Source organism: Sorex araneus, chromosome 2, assembly GCF_027595985.1.
Source record: "Sorex araneus isolate mSorAra2 chromosome 2, mSorAra2.pri, whole genome shotgun sequence".
In the NCBI taxonomy this organism is placed as follows: Eukaryota; Metazoa; Chordata; class Mammalia; order Eulipotyphla; family Soricidae; genus Sorex; species Sorex araneus.
The window spans coordinates 103,048,547-103,065,299 of record NC_073303.1 but is presented as its reverse complement, the minus strand read 5'-3'; the positions used below and the strand labels follow the sequence as shown (position 1 = coordinate 103,065,299).

Here is a 16,753-nt window from a genome sequence, read left to right as displayed (position 1 = left end):
CTACCACCAAGGAAAGAAAGCCACGGGTTAAACATCTTTATCGCCTCTTCCCAATAAAAGGGGAAAATGTGACACCTAAAAGAGAAGTGCCTTGCCCAAACTTACAGGCAGTGAGTAACAGAATCAGTTGGTCTCCCTGCCTCCCCAAACATGAGTATCTGTATCCTCTCCCCTGGCGGTAGAATAAACATGAAGCAAGTGGCATAGTGAAGAAAGTTGTTTTCACCTATGGTACCCACTCCGTGCTGCCCTTGGCTCTTCCAGAGTTCCCCTGCCTTATCTGGTGATCTCGGTGAGGGTCACGATCCAGCCAGGTCAGAGATGAGGGACCGGGCCACGGGAGTGAGGAATATCTCGGCTGGAAGAGGGAAATGGTGTGGCTGTCAACCTGCAAAGCCACTGCTGTGCTGCTTGGGAGTGTCAGCCCCTGCCAAGGGAGAAGCCTGCCCCAGGGAACAGGGAACCGCAGCGGGGAGAAGTCTTGGTGGTTTCTGGTCTCTGCCTGGGACCACCTCCTCTGCCCTGCCTGGTCACTTTGTTCCCTGCATGGCCACCCACACAACTTTTTAAATTTTTCAACTGTCAAGTCATTTATTTTGATTTTGGGATCACACCCAGCAGTGTTCAGGGCTTACTCCTGCGTGCTCAGGGATCATCCTTGGGATGCCGAGGATCAAACTGGGGTCAGTCTCCTGCAAGGCACGTGCTTTACCCTTGGTACTGTTTAGAGGGAGTTCCTGAGAGACAAAGTCTGCACATGTCCCGTAGATCAGACGGCAGATACCCAGGGCCCAGGAAGTCTTCGCCCCCAAAGCCCCCTTGCAGACCCCAGAAGAAGCTGTCCTGGGTTCATATTCCCAGGGCGGCCCTGAAGACATGGATACGTACACCTCTGGGCCAGAGGTGCCAAGGGCGGCTCTGGGTAGGAGGAGGAGCAGAGTTGGGAGGTACAGGGTACACCCGAGGCTCTCCGAGCTGAAAGTTAACAGCGGACTGGAGAGCAAAGCGAATCATCCACAGGCTCTGCCCTTCAGATCCCCACAGACGGGCGGGGAAACCGGCAGAGAAGGGCGCCTGTGCTCTTAGGGTCAAGAACTGCAGATGTTGGGATTTCTCTTTGCTGGGTGTCTGGATGGTGCAGAAAGGGAAAAAAAGCAAGGTCCAGGGTCAACCTAGCAGCGAGAGTTCCAGTCTCGACTCCACCCCTGTCCAGCTGTGTTTTCTCAGGCAAGCTCAGCAACCTCTCTGAGCCCATTTGTGATTCTATAAAATGACAGTGAAAAATGCTCCGGTGAGTTTTGAATAGCATACAGGAAAATTGTCAAGAAAGTGGTATAGACCTGGGCTTCTGAACAGGTTAATGCTGGCATGTATCACCCATGGCCCACACTTAGATGTGGCTTAGTTAACACTAATTGCAGAGCTGGTATCGACTTATTTTTTTCATTCATGATTCCTTTCTGCTTAAGACACTTTTTGCTCAAGAAATTTTTATATGAAACCAACCCCTGGTATATAAAGTAGGTACATGACTCAAACATTTACTGATAACAAATCATACTGTCACTGTCACCCGTTGCTCATCGATTTGCTTGAGCGGGCACCAGTAACGTCTTCGTCGTGAGACTTGTTACTGTTTTTGGCATATCGAATATGCCACGGGTAGCTTGCCAGGCTCTGCCGTGTGGGCTAGATACTTTTGGTAGCTTGCTGGACTCTCCAAGAGGGGCAGAAGAATCAAACCCGGGTTGGCTGCATGTAAGGCAAACACCCTACCCGCTGTGCTATCGCTCCAGTACAAATCGCACATTTACTTCAAAACAATTTTTTATGACCCTCCCATTTGGTCACGTGACCTGGTATAGACAAAGTGCTTGGTCAAGTTGCATTTCTTTCCTGGCCTGAGGAATCTTGTATTCAACACTGACATTGTCTTCCTTAAGTCAGTCCTCCTAGTTTTCTCTGCTCATTTGTTGAAATTCGAGATCAGGTAGTATAATGCACGCAGGGTGTGTCTGTGAGAACTTCCTCCACAGGATGGTATAAAGAACTTGTTAGCTCAAGGACATTCATGCTTTTTTGTTGTTTTGGTGGGGCCGCATATCATGGTTCTCAGGGGTTGGTGAAAACCTGGCTCTGAACTCAGGAATTACTCCTGGCAGTGCTCAGGAGACCATATGGGATGCTGGGGCTCAAACCCAGGCCAGCTGTGTGCAAGGGAAGCTCCCTACCTGCTGTGCTCTCCAGCCCAAGAACATCCATGCTTTTAATTCCTTCAAAATTGATTTATTTGCATGGGTGGGGGAGAGTGTTGGGGGCATACCCAGCAATGCATAGGAAGTACTCCCAACATGGTGCTCTAGGGCTGCTCCCACTGGTGCTCAAGGGACCAAACAAAGCTTAGTTTTAAAGATCGAACCTGGCCACCCACATGCAAAACACATGCTCTAGCCCTTTGCACTACCTCCCCGCCTTGCCCTTTGTTTTGTTCTCTAGATTTATTTTTCTTTCTTATGGGGCCATATCTAGAGGCAACTGGATACTTTAAGGCAGTTTTGGGGATGCTTGGCCAGATAATGTGGACCACTAGGGCTGCAGCCAATGATGCTAGGAAAGAGAGAAATGATGCCCGGGGTTGGACAAAGGGTCAGGCTTAGGATTTTGCACATACTCGGCAAGTGCTCTTGCTCTGCTGCTTGAACTATCTGCCTGGGCCCACCCTGCATTTCAGAAGGGCTGAAAACTAGACCCTTCCGCATGTTGCTGTCAGGCACCTCTCTAGGCATGAATGAAAATGAAGCAAGCCCAAGATCATGAGCAGATCGGCCTTGATTGGAAAAATCAATACAGGTTCACCCACATTATGTAATATGTGAGTTCCTCAAAAGATAGAGCTAAATCATTTTCTTTCTCAGAGTTCAACACGTATTCAGCATCCAGTGTCAGCTCAAGATTAAGAAGCTACAATACACACACACACACACACACACACACACACACACACACACACACACACACGACTCTTGCTTCAGTTTCACCAAGCTACATCACCAATGCACCAATACACCAAAGAACCATGCCAATGGCATTACGTGGTAGACTCTCTGATAGAGAGTAGGCTCTCTTTTTTAACATGGGAAGAATTATTTTCTAATTCACATCTTATTTACTTAAATAAGTAATTTGTATTGATCAATGTGTATTTTCACAGTAAAAGCCATTTTCAGTTCTACCCTGCATGAATATTTGCAATCTAAAAGATGTATCTATACCAGGAAATCACATTTGTGTGGGCAGATAACTCAAAGGTTGTATATAACTCATCTATTTGCATTCATAGGTTGCCATAAAAGGGGATTAAAGGAGTCTTTATCAGGGCCGTTTCATAGGGCATGCCTTTGAGCCCTTACAGATCATGGCTTTTCCCTATTCAGTATCTGAAACCTTTCAGCGTCACTCCAAGAGCTTTTCAGCACAGAAAACCCCAGCAATGAAGCCCAGACAATTTCAGCCTGCTTGTTCCCATGACCGACAGTTTCAGGCCCAACCAAAAGATATATTCACCTGGAGGGTCCCAACTTAAGGCTTTTTTCTTGGTTTGTTTTTGTTTTTTGGGTTACACTTGGCGATGCGCAGGGGTTACTCCTGGCTCCGCACTCAGGAATTACTCTGGGCAGTGCTCAGGGGATCATATGGGATGCTGGGAATTGAACCTGGGTCGGCCTCGTGCAAGACAAATGCCCTACCCCCTGTGCTATCACTCCAGCCCCCTTAAGCCTCTTTCTTTCCCCTACAACCCTCATTTTGTTGTTACTTGTTCAGCCAGATGTTCAGCTCTGAAATCTGGGTCCTTTCCGGATCCCCATCTCTACCCAGATGCTCTGTCCATCCTGAGGACATTCCTCTGACTCACACTTGCTAAGAAGCTCCTCTAGAGAGGACACTGGGCGTGGGGCTAGAGGCACACAGGTAGGATGTGACTCGTACCCTCTGTGAACACAGTTGAGTGCAAAGTGCCAGGAGATTCAGCTAGATGCAGGTTGCAACTGCTGGGAGGGTGTTTAACTCTGACAGTGAAACTGAGAAAGAGGTTTAGCAGTGAGCACTTGCCTTGCATGTGTGAAGCTCCAGGCTTGATGTCCAGCATCATAAAAGATCACTGTATCACAGTCATCCAGTTGCTCATGGATTTGCTCGAGCGAGCACCAGTAACCTCTCCATTGTGAGTCTTGTTGTTACTGTTTTTGACATATCGAATACGCCACAGTAGCTTGCCAGGAAAGAAAAGAAAGGAACAGAGGAAGGAAAAACAGAAGGAAAGAAAGAAAGAAAGAAAGAAAGAAAGAAAGAAAGAAAGAAAGAAAGAAAGAAAGAAAGAAAGAAGGAAAGAAAGAGAAAGAAGAAAAGAAAGGAAGGAAGGAAGAAGGAGAGTGAGGGAAGATGGGACGGAGGAAAGAAGAAAGGAGGAAGGAAGGAAGAAGGAAAAAAAGAAAGGCTAAGGGGCTGGAGCAATAATAGCACAGTGGGTAGGGTGTTTGTCTTGGACTCAGCTGACCCAGGTTCGATTCCCAGCATCCCATATGGTTCCCCGAGCACCACCAGGAGTAATTCCTGAGTGCATGAGCCAGGAGTAACCCCTGTGCATCGCCAGTGTGACCCAAAAACCAAAAAAAAAAAAAAAGGCTAATATAAAATGTTAGTAAGAGAAAGCTAGATCTTAAATGTAAGGAGAGCTGTTTCTTAACATCCCCCAGTAAACTCCACTCTTCAACCTCTGCTCTGAGCATCTTGATATTCTTTCTGTCTTGTGACTCAAACATAATTCCTCTATAACCTCATGCCTTGTGTTTTCAAAATGGGGTGATAGATTTTTTCACCTAACACTTCTCATTTTCTACTATGGTCTTATTATTTTTTAGTTTTTTTTTTTTAAATGCCCATTATCCCTGTCAAGATGTTTATATTTATTTCAGTTGGGTTGGGTCTTTTGCTTTGGGGCCATGCCTGGCAATATTCAGGGCTTGCTCCTGTTCTGTGCTCAGGGCTTCCACCTGAAGTGGTGGGGCTCGAACCCCAGTCAGCCCTATGCAAGGCAAGAGCCTTCCCCACTCCACTGTCTCTCTGGCCCTCCACCCAGCAGATTCTTGGCCAACCTGACCTGGGGTTCAGAGGGCCTGAGGATATGTGGGTTTACTTAACAACAAATGAACAAATAAACAGGAGTCACGTTGCGGGGTGCTGGTGGGGCCAGGGCTGGGGCACTGCCCCTGCTACTTGACTCAGTGGTCCAGGCCTGACAATTCTGTGCTCAACCTGGTAGTGCTGTAGGGCAGGGAAAGCGGGATCAGGGCCACACCCAGAGGTGCTTGGGGCACCTTGTGCTCCTGGGCATGAGCTCAGGGCCTCCCACATACAACTTGTGTATTCTGCCACTGGAGTTACCCTTGGGCCCTGTTTGGCTTTTTTTTTGAGGGTTGCTGGGAGGGGGGTTTCCTGCTCTGTGCAAGGAGGCAGTAGGAGCACAGTAGCACGGTCTTCCTGTTCCTCATGGATTTGCTCGAGCAGGCACCAGTAACATCTCCATTGTGAGACTTGTTACTGTTTTTGGCATATCTACTATGCCACGGCAGCTTGCCAGGCTCTGCCGTGCAGGTGCAAAACTCTCGGTAGCTTACTGGGCTCTCCGAGAGGGACGGAGGAATCGAACCCGGGTCGACCGCGTGCGAGGCAAATGTCCTACCCGCCGTGGAGGCAATAATAATAAAAAATAATAGTAATAACTCCATGAAGTGCATGAAGTGGAACAGTGTGTACGAAGTGCCTGGCACAGATATCATTGAATGTTAGCTATAATTAATATCAATTTCCATCTTCTAATCCCCAGTGTCTCGCCGTTAGTAAATGCTTAATTAGGTGACTGGATGGAGATTTTGTTTTTTCATAGTAGACAATTTATGCTTGGGGTTCGACCTGGTTTTGGAACATGAAGTCTTCAGCAGAAGCCAGGGACGCTCTGATACTAGTTTTCTCTGCTGCGTGTCCTCCCTGCTCCCAGAAACTGATCTGGTTCTCTCATGAAAGACAACAAACAAAAACCCCCGGACAAATTTGAAGCTGTGCAGTCTGGCAATGGTCCTCCGCATCACGTGGCACGAATGCACACACCTGATGTGGCCGGCGCCTTCGGTGTAAGCAGCATCCCGGCGGTCTGTGGCCGCAATGGTTTCCATTCTCCCTGCTCGTTTCACTCCACGGCCCGCACTGGCGCCGGGGGCGCAGACTCTACAGGGCGTGTGGAACCGCGGAGGAGGTGGGCAGGAATCAGGTGGCAGCCACGTGGGCCCCTTCCGCCCGCTCTCCACATCCTTTGTTTCCCACCAGCCCGGGCTCAGGAAGCTCCTTCAGCGAGTCACCGCGAAGGGGCGGCCGGGGAGCCTGGAGCAGCTATTTCCGTGCAATCCGGGCGGGTGGCAGGCGCGGGAGGGGCGTGGAGGTGGAGGCAGCGCAGAAGGCCCTGTGTTTGCTTTTATTCCATCCAACAGAAGGTTCTATTTGTGGAAGCGAACAGACGCTGGGGATTAGAGCTGGGAGGGGGGCAGGAAAAGAAAAAAAAAAAAAGCCACATCCACAACCACGCACAGGTCTTCCCCGGAACTATGGCGTGGGGGTGAATGACTGATTCTGGAATTCATCACCTTCCCTCTCCCCCTCCCGTTCCCACTCGCTTCCGCCGGCTGCAGCCGGACCTCGGCGGTGCGCAGGGTTCCGGCCAAGGGGCTGGGCGAGAGGGGCTGGGCCAGGGATGGGTAGGGGGGGAATCCCCGGGGCGAAAGGCGTCCCCGCCGGGCAGCGGCGGGAGCCCGGAGCTTTGGGTGCGCGCGCCCGCAGTCCCATTGTGCTCGGTGTGAATGGGGCGCGCGCACCAATCAGCGCTCGCCCCGCCCCGAGGCCCCGCCCCACCCGCCCACTTCCCCGGAGCCCCTGACGTCACGGGAACTTTCCCTCCGCCCCCTCCTCCGCTTCCAGCCCGGAGCCGGGGTCTGCCGGAGGGCGCGCACCACCTCCTGCCCAAGCCTAGCCCGGGGGGGCCGTGTGCGCGCGCTGCAGCCGGCTCGGGACGCACCTCCTGCGCCGGAGCGCGCACCGCCCAAAGCATCCCTTAGCCCTCCCGCTGCAGTCCTCGCCCTAGTCGCCCCGGCTCCACCTCCCCTGACCGCCCCCCCCCCCCGCCCGGGCCCCCCTTCAGCCCCACCTCTACCCTTCCCTCCCGCTCCGGTGACTGCTCGCCGGGCTACAGGGCCCGAGTCCTGGCAGCCACCTCATTGCACAACCCGGCTTCCCAACTGTTTACACAGCCCGGCCTGTGAGTGTGTGTGTGTATACAGCGTGAGTCACCAGGAGGCGGAGGAGGTGGAGGAAAAGGAGAAGAAGGAGTGCACTGGCCGGGATCGGTGTGGCGCACACACTCACTCACACTCAGTCACTCTCTCCGAGCGCGTCTCGCCCGCTCGCACACGGACACGCACGCACTCAGACGCCGGAGCGTCCAGGAGCGCGCAGGAGCCTGAGCACCGCGGAAAAGTTGCTCGGGCTTGCTCTCCGATTCTTCTTGCTTTGGGAAGTGCATTATTTGCTCGGCGTCTCTGCCGAGCCCGCTGGATCCTGCCCTCGCGCGCCTCCGGATCCCGGGAACGCCAGCCGACGCCGCCTCTGGCTTCGCGGATTGTCCGGGCAGCGTCGACAACAATAGCGGCGGTCGCCCGCTGGCGAGACGCGCCAAGCCGGTGCCTGGCGGGGTCCGGGGACCCGAGCCCGCCTCTGCCTTCCGGACGCGCGGCCAGCGAGATCTCCGCGTGCAACTAGCGTCTGCGAGCTGCTCTGCGCCCCTCGCGGGTGGGGGGCCGAGCCCAACGCCTTTGCAAAACTCCATCCCGCCGACTGGAATTAGTTACGGTTCCGCTCCGATCCCGCAGCGCCTTTCTGCGCCGACCCAGGACCTACAAAACCGGGGCCGTCCCGCCCCGGGACGGGATGCGGGTCGGTCCCCTGCGCTCTGCCATGAGCGGCGCCTCGCAACCCCGTGGCCAGGCCTTGCTGCTCCCGGCCGCCCGGGGCGCCCCGGCTAAACGACTGCTGGACGCGGACGATTCGGCGGCCGTGGCCGCCAAGTGCCCGCGCCTCTCGGAGTGCACGACCCCCCCGGACTACCTCAGCCCCCCTGGCTCGCCCTGCAGCCCGCAGCCCCCTCCCGCCGCTCCGGGGGCCGGAGGCAGCTCTGGGAGCGCGCCGGGGCCCAGCCGCATCGCCGACTACCTGCTGCTGCCTCTGGCCGAGCGCGAACATGTGTCTCGGGCGCTGTGCATCCACACCGGCCGGGAGCTGCGCTGCAAGGTAGGCGCCGCGGGCTCGGGAGCCTGGACCGGACCGGATGGGGTGGTGGTGGGGACTTAAAGGGGGGCGCGGTGGCTTTTAGTAAAGTGCTCATCGGCGTCGGAGCTGGGGGTATACAGGTGCCTCCCTTCCAACGCTCGTGCAGGCGCAGAACGGGGTTAAGCGGGGTAAGGCGGCGTTTGGGCATGTTTCCCCTTTGAGGGGGCTTGTACGGTTTCCGACCGCGGGAAATGCCGAGGGCTCGGCGGTCTCGAGGCCGTGCAAGGCTCACTTGCATTCTCTCCATGTTATTTCCTTTGCGCTCGGCGGAGCGCGTGGCGTTCCATATAAGTTGTGGAATTGAAATGGATCCCAGGGTCGTGCCTTTCCAACCTTCTCTCCTGTTCCTCGCTCCTCCACCCCCTGGCTCTGGAATAGGAGCGTCTTTGGAGCCGGGAGCAGCTGGGAGCTTCTTGCCCGCGGAACGCAGGATACCCCGGGCACGGCTGTGGGTGGTGACGGGGTGGGAAGACCCTGTTAAATAAATGTGGGGCCGCCCGGATCTTGGGGATTCCGGTTGCGCCCCGCGCCGGAATCGCACTCCCTACCGAGTCGTCCTCCCTAACAAGAGCAGATTGAGTAGGGTGGGTGGTCTTCCGGCCGGGCGGGGTGGGGGTGGCAGGACGTAATGTTGAAGAAGTGAGCGTGTGGTCGAGTCTTTCCGAGCTAGGCGCTCTCTCATTCATGCCTGTAGCTCCCGGCCAGCGATTTCCTTCCGAACTGACGGAATCGCATCCTGGAGGGAGAACGCCTTGGAACGGGGCGGGAGACGCACGGTGTTCCCACAGCCCACCCTTCGCTAACAGTGAATTCCCTCCAGCATCTCAGACATCCCCATAAGCCTGGGGGTGGCCCCTGCTCACCTCCAAGATAGGGTCATCCTCGGTTAAAGTCTGGGGTTGCCTGCGCTTCACCTGAGCACCCCCAATCCTGGTCTCTGAGCTTGCTGCTGCCACCTACTGTCCTAACCTGGGTGACATGCGGCGGAACCCAGAGGGCGTGGGGCCGGGGTGTGTGGAAGGGGGACTCTTCTGGGAGCCCGGGGTTAGGGGCTTTTCGGGGAAGGGAGGAGCCTCGGTCCTGGGTGTGTGTGTGCGGGGAGGTGGGGGGGTTGAGCTGGGAAGGGAGCGAGGCGAGGGGGCGATTATTCTAGCTGGTGCCGGAGCAGCCAGTCCTCAGAGGTGGGCTGGGTCTGGCCGTTGTGCAACCCCTTCCAGTTCCTCCGAGCAGATAATAGCTGAATCCAGATGGTGACAACCCATGTGTCACCGTTTCCAGTTGAGTCTAGGATATGAGTAACTGGACTAAACAAAAGGCCCTTAAAGAGACCATTGAGCTGCTCGCAGGAGACACTAGAGGATTCCCCGGGTGGGTGGTGGGAAGTGTGTGTTGGAGGTGGGGGGGTTGCGGTGGGGGGGGGGGCTTACCGAAACAGGCAAACACTCTGGCCCAGTCCCAGCGACTGGTGAGAGGACATTGACTGTGGAGCCTTGCACCTGAGTCAGACCGGGAGGTGGGGGGAGGGGAGGCAGGCTGCTGGGGGCTGAGTCGTCAGCGTCTCTGTCCCAGTCATCTGTTCCTTTCTGACGGATGACAGATCTGCATGTTCTCTGGCCCCTTGTTCAGGATCACCACATTCTGTGCTCATTCCCTGCTCAGGACTTGGGCCCCCGCAGGAAGTCATGCATTTCTAGGCCGACTCAGCTCAGGGAGGGGAAGGGCAGACACACACCTTCTGTCAGCAGCCTCTTCACTCACCACAGCCTTGTGTATCAACAAGACAGGGCCTGGGAGGAGAAAAGGGGGGGGGGTTTGGGGGTGGGGGGCTTTGCTCTCTGAGCTGATGACCTCCAAGAAGACGGAACCTCTGCACAGGAGACAATTCTCACACGCCGTGTCTATGGCAGCCTTTTGCACGCTTTGCTTCATGTTGCTCGTTTGGGGACTGGAGTGTTAGGGGCCGCCGGGCTGCCTAAGCGGAGAGGGACAGGAAGAAGGGGTTGCGGGGGGAAATGAAGGGAGGCTTCCCGTCAGGACAAAGCCCCCAGATTTGGGAGGTGGCCCCTGCTTTTCTCACCCACGCCCCCTCACCGGGTCCCTCTGTCTTTGCAGGTGTTTCCCATTAAACACTACCAAGACAAAATCAGGCCTTACATCCAGCTGCCGTCACACCGGAATATCACGGGCATCGTGGAAGTGATCCTGGGGGAGACCAAGGCCTACGTGTTCTTTGAGAGGGACTTTGGGGACATGCACTCGTATGTGCGGAGCCGGAAGAGGCTGCGGGAGGAGGAGGCTGCCCGGCTCTTCAAGCAGATTGTGTCTGCCGTTGCCCACTGCCACCAGTCGGCCATTGTGCTGGGGGACCTGAAGCTCAGGAAGTTCGTCTTCTCCACAGAGGAGAGGTGAGCAGCTTGCCCAGTTCTTACTGTGGCCGCTAGGCACCAGCGGTACGGGTGCAGTTCCCGCACTTTGGGGTGCGTGGGGTTGCTCACAGGCTCAATGCTCAGTGCTCATGCCCAGATGCAGGGTGGAGAAGTTTTGTTCTAGGGGAGCCTCCGCTGAGGTGGCATGGTTCTGCCGATGGGGTCTGCGGGAGGTACCTTTGGTGCATCTGTGGGGTGCTGCAGGGCCACCAGGATACCCAGGATTACTTGCACACAGGCTTCCCTCCCTACTTGCACCTCAGGGTCAGCCAAGGTGTACCCCCCTGTGCTGGCTGAAAGCTCAGCTCTGGGGCATCCTGCCGTGCCCCCCCTGTAACTTCAGTGGATGTCTCCAAGTCCTTGTCCCAGCCCTAGAAGGGATCTCAGAACTGTTTTAGGTGCAGAATCCACCCTCTTTCCCCCATACTGATTCCGCCCCCCCCTCCTCAAATGTTGCTTCCATACTTTTTAGGCATCTCCTTTGGATCCATTGTCACAAAATAGCGCCGTTAAATAATAAATGGAAGTTGGCTGGAATTGGTTGCTAAATATAGAGCACAGCCTAACTCATAAAGGACAAGATGAGCCTGATAAGAGGCTCAGGAGACATTAAGGCTCAGAGTGGAGGTTTTAGACAAGAGAATGTGGGAGAGGTACACCGTCCCTGTTTTTAATTTCATTGTTTAAGTTTGGGGGTTACCCCTAGCGGTACATGGGGGCTGCTTCTAGCTTTCTGCTGGAGAGAATTGGGTGGGGGTCCCTTCTGGCAGTGCACAGGAGATCATGCAGGGATTCAATCAGACCCTTCCATGAGCAAAGCATGCTTTGTATGAGCTTAGTCCATTAAGCTATCTCTCTTCATGGCTCAAACGTTACCTCACATTCCTTGAGGAAAGCCCAAAAGCAATAATACTGTGAGAGAATTGTAGAGGTGGGTGTGAACCTCCTTTTTTTGGGTTATTATTTGGTTATTTGGTTACCTCCTTATTATTGTAGCCATTCATGCTCCACTATGCATTCCCCCCTCACCTTTTCAGCTGCTGATTTCCCCCCTGAACTGGAGATCACATGAAAAAGCATAGGGTTGGGTTACCAGAGAGGCCTCACTTGTATCTGACCTTGCAATAATGATTGAAACACACTGATTAGCAAAGAAAAGCAGAGTGTTTGCAATGAAGACGTTTCCAATTCCTGGAACATGCTACTTTGCTAGGGTGATGTATTTTCTGAAACATGCCTTACACACCTCCTTACCAGCTTTTGAAATCCACATTGCACAGGCAAATGTCATGTGCAGGGGGTTTGGCAACCCGAGGGTTAAGCAATGGCAGGCTGACGGCACAGGTGCAGGCTTTCAGTACTACAGCAGCCAATCAGGGGCAGGCCGTGTGGGTTGAGTCATATTTTCCGTTTACAGAACCAATGGGTATTTTACATAACGACAGGGAGGTCATGCTGAGGACATACTGAAGTTAGCACATGTATCCTACACTCCAGGGAACAGGAAGGCAGGAAGGGGAAAAAAAAATGTCCTGAAACAGCCACCAACAGCAGACCTCTGAGAGGAAAAGGAATTGACCCATTAGTCAGGACCAAACGCTTGCATTTAACTTCCCCAGTGATTTACTGAAATCCAGCTGTTTGAGAGAAGCAGGGAGAAGCTGCCCCTGGATATAATCCACGTCCTCTGGGCATTGGGGAATACAAGACACTTGAGTGACAGGATGTGAATAGGAACCTCTTGCAGCTTCTGAAGAAAGCCTGGGACTAGAGAGTTGTCAGACATTCATTGTACCCATGGAGTGTAAATAGGTGCAGGTGTGAATGGGCTAATGCCAGAGTCTGCGTGTGCATGCATGTGTGCGTGTGTGCACGCGTGTGTGGGGGGAGGGGGAAGGTGTACCTGAGCAGGTTAACCTCCACAGAGGGAGGGGGCCTATGCAAGCCAATGGTGTGTGTGTTTGTATGGGACTGTGCAACTATGTCATTGTAGTAGGGTATCTGCATCCTTCAGAACCATCAGCTGCTTCTGCACCCCAAGCATGCAGTCAACATTCCTTACTCCTTTCCCGTTGCAGTTGCCACTGCCATTGCCCCATCCGGGGAACTGTTCCCTCTTTGGGACTGTTCCCGCTTTATGTCGGTCTGGGAGCAGCAGCGCTCACAAACCCCTGCATGATGAGGTGCCCCACTTCTGTAATGCGAAGCAGGGTAGCAGCTGGCTGAATCAGTGACCTGACAAGGAGGGGATGAACTACTAGGTCGCCTAGGCCCCCTCTGACAAAGCAGGAAAGCCCAGCTTCTTCCCTGACTTTTCTAGAAAAAAATGTCAGCCATTCCCCCCAAGACAAGCTCCCACTCCTGCCCGTGAGCTCTGCAAATTGTGTAATCCCTATTAGGATATCTCTTACCAGCTCTGCTATCACGAAGGGTATGTGGGGCTTTGCATCATACCCTCCACCCCAGACGTCCTCTTGATGCTTTGCAAACGTTTATTGCAGTTTGTATTGGTTTTGAAATCCCAAGTCCGGGAGGTGGCAGGGCCCTGCTGACTGGACTAAGGGGTAAATGACATTCCGGGAGCTTGGGGTTCACAGGGCGGCTGTGCTTGGGAAAGCCTTGCTCCCCAGAGCAGCTCCCCTGAAACTCATGACTGCTCTTCTTCCTCTCTGTAGGACCCAGCTCCGACTCGAAAGTCTAGAAGACACACACATCATCAAGGGCGAGGACGATGCCCTTTCAGACAAACATGGCTGTCCTGCCTACGTGAGCCCCGAGATCCTGAACACCACCGGCACCTACTCGGGAAAGGCAGCGGATGTTTGGAGCCTGGGGGTGATGCTCTACACCCTTTTGGTGGGACGATACCCCTTCCATGACTCAGACCCCAGTGCCCTGTTCTCCAAAATCCGGCGCGGACAGTTCTGCATTCCTGACCACATTTCCCCCAAAGCCAGGTGCCTCATCCGCAGCCTGCTGAGACGGGAACCTTCAGAGAGACTCACAGCTCCGGAGATTTTGCTCCATCCCTGGTTTGAGTCTGTCTTAGAACTGGGCTACGCAGATTCAGAAATGGGAACTGCAGACCAGATTGTTCCAGAGTGTCAGGAAGACCATGACATTAGTTCCTTCTTCTGCTAATCCCCAAACCTCAGAAACCTCATAATTCTCACACATGGCATTTCCATTTCTAAAGATGGACAGACTTTTCGGCGTGGTGCCAGCCAGAGGCACGATGGCGTGATAGGAGCCGCCAAGGCAGCGCGGTCCCCCCCCTTCTCGGGTGTGCGGATGCCTGACTTGATAGATCGGAACCACCTGCACTCTTCGAGGAGGGAAAAACATTTTTCCACTTCCCGGAACCCTCATCAACTCTCACCGGTCACATTTGTGGGGAGGGTGTGTAGGCATCTTTCAAAGGTGGCAGAGAGTATGGAAAATCCTACACCTTGTAGTCAAATGACATGAACTCGAATCTTCTAAAGGGAGAGGAAGTGCGCCACACACAATGGCATTGGGGGCAGTAACCGCTCAGTTTGACAGGGTGAAATGATTTGGGCCAATAAACCTGCCGTTTTCAAATTCATCGTCGGTAGCTAACTTTTGCTACCCTGGCTTCTAGATTGGATAGTTCCCTGGGGGGAGTTTGGTTTAACTCTCTTCCTTCACACCCGCTTTAACCTGAGATGCTTCATTTGGGAGCAGATTGTGTCAGGCGCATAGGATCCTGCCTGAACTATGAACCTAGACTTTCTTCCAATTCCTGCCAAAACCTCATGCACTAAGGCCTTCTTCCTGACCTTGACTTTGAAATCCACACCCCCCTAACCCTTAACTTAAAGAAAAAGCAGTTTTCAGCTAACTGTGCGTGGAAAAATGATCACAAAAGGTTTGAACTCCTGCCTTGATTTCAGAACTCTGAGCTCACACAGAGACTGCAGATTTTTTGGAAATAATTCGAGCATTTGGAAACCCACTTCGCTTTTTCAGTTCCCCTCAAATATGTTTGCTTTTATCCTGGACTTTTCTCTTTCCTACCTTCCCCTTCTGCCCGCCCCCCCCCCCCCGCCCCCAGGATCATCTCAGAGTGGAGTAAGTTTAAGTTGGTCAAGGAGAAGAAAAATAGGGAGATTGTCTAAAAGTGAATTTTTGGATAGTCTTAGTTTTACTCTAACCCCCGGATGGAAAAGGTCTGTGTCAGCCATTATGTGTGCACCTGCCATTTTGCATGATGGACTGGGTGATGTTTCAGTTGTGGTTCGGTTTATGAATGCATCCATACTCATCAGCATCTAAAATAGGAAGTCCCACCTCTTAAAAGTCAGAAGGAACTACAAAAGTCATCCAAGTCCACCTTCTCTCATCTTTTGCCTCCTTGCCACACAGAAATCCATTTATCTGCCGCTTTCACAGGCAGGAACCCAGCCTCTCCATGAACACGTCCTGAGATGGATATTTGCTACCTACAAAGGGTAGCGCTTCACAGAGACTTGCATTAAAAAAAAAAAAGAAGAAGAAATCATCAGTACAGGTGAAATATCAATGTCTGGGACAGTACTGAACCAGGTGGTGAAACGGGTAATCCAAACATACTGTATTTTGCGAAAAGGCACAAAAATACGAAAACAAACGAAAAAAAAAAACCAACTATACAAAAACCACCGGCAGTCATCTTTAAGGGCTATGCCTAAGCAAACTGCTAATATGCATTGTGAGAATGCCGTGTATACCTCACGTACTGTGTACTTTGTACCTATATTTTATCTTTTATACATAACGTCTGTTGTTTTTATTTGTTGTTTTGACTCTGAGGCTTGTTTTGTTGTCTGTGTCTGTCTGAATAACCTGCGTGTCTTAGACCACGTGAAATGTGAATGATTATCGGCAATATTACCTGGACTGAATCCCGGGACTCGGAAGAGCGAGGACAGAGGCTTCTGTGGCCCTCATGCTCTGAGGGCTGCCTCGCAGCGTATCTGTGATACAAGAGCCGGCTGAGGACTCCGGGCCGGTTGGGGCTTCTGCCAGGAAAGCTGGAAACACTAGATCGTCCTGTACATGTGTATATATGTGAACAGTGAGACAGCTGTTTCTGACTTGTAGAGAAATTTTAATAAATCTGGTTTCGTAAATAGGCCTATGTCCCGTCTGCCTTTGCCTTTTGCAATTTCAGGCCAGGGATGCAAAGGTCTCTGGCCTCGGGGCCTGGCGTCTCATGTGGGGGGGGGTTGGGGGGGAGTAAACAGATGTTGTCTGTGATGTGTGACCTTTGACAAATCTGAACGCCTTTACTTTGGTCATTGAAGTGGGCAGATTCATGTTGGTGGGTGTGAAGCCCCACTAGAGAAATCGGGTGGGTTGAATTCTGAGAAGAGAATGTTGGCGAGGAGCAGAAATAAATAAGCCTCAAGTTGTAGGAATCCCTCTGGCTTCGGGTGTTTTTTTTTTTTTTTTTCAGATCCCTAGAGAATTTGATGAAAACTATGACTCTAGCTCAGAAAAATGTACACAGGAGTTCTGTTAGAATGTTCTAGGCCCTTATATATCCCCCAAGGCATCCCAGGCTTCCCATGGAGAACACCACCCCCTTCCCATTAGACTTAATTAAAATGACTAATGGAGCATTTCCTTTTTTCTTCCTTGGAAGTGTAAAAATGGAAACAAAAGGAACACTGAAACTACATTATTTTGAATCACAAAGGTAAAGAAAGAGAATTTTGATTTAATTAGACTTAGAGCTTTACTGGTTCAGAATCTACTACAATGAAGCAAATTAGCATCCCCGGGTGATTTTTTTTTGAGGTTACCTTGTGAAGTGTAGCAAACCTACTGGAATCCCCCCACCACCACCTGTTTGTGGATTGGTCTGAATTTCCATAAATGAACCTCCTGGTTTA

General features: G+C 52.6%; 1 protein-coding gene across 1 annotated transcript; it reads left to right on the top strand.

Annotated features, from left to right (window-relative positions):
* The first annotated feature begins 8,031 nt into the window (after positions 1 to 8,031).
* Positions 8,032 to 15,992, top strand: TRIB1 (tribbles pseudokinase 1). The gene is made up of 3 exons (XM_004607630.2): positions 8,032 to 8,391; positions 10,543 to 10,835; positions 13,532 to 15,992. Exons 1-3 carry the CDS (start codon positions 8,032 to 8,034, stop codon positions 13,995 to 13,997), a joined length of 1,119 nt encoding a protein of 372 aa, XP_004607687.1. The 3' UTR covers positions 13,998 to 15,992.
* The last annotated feature ends 761 nt before the right edge of the window (positions 15,993 to 16,753 follow it).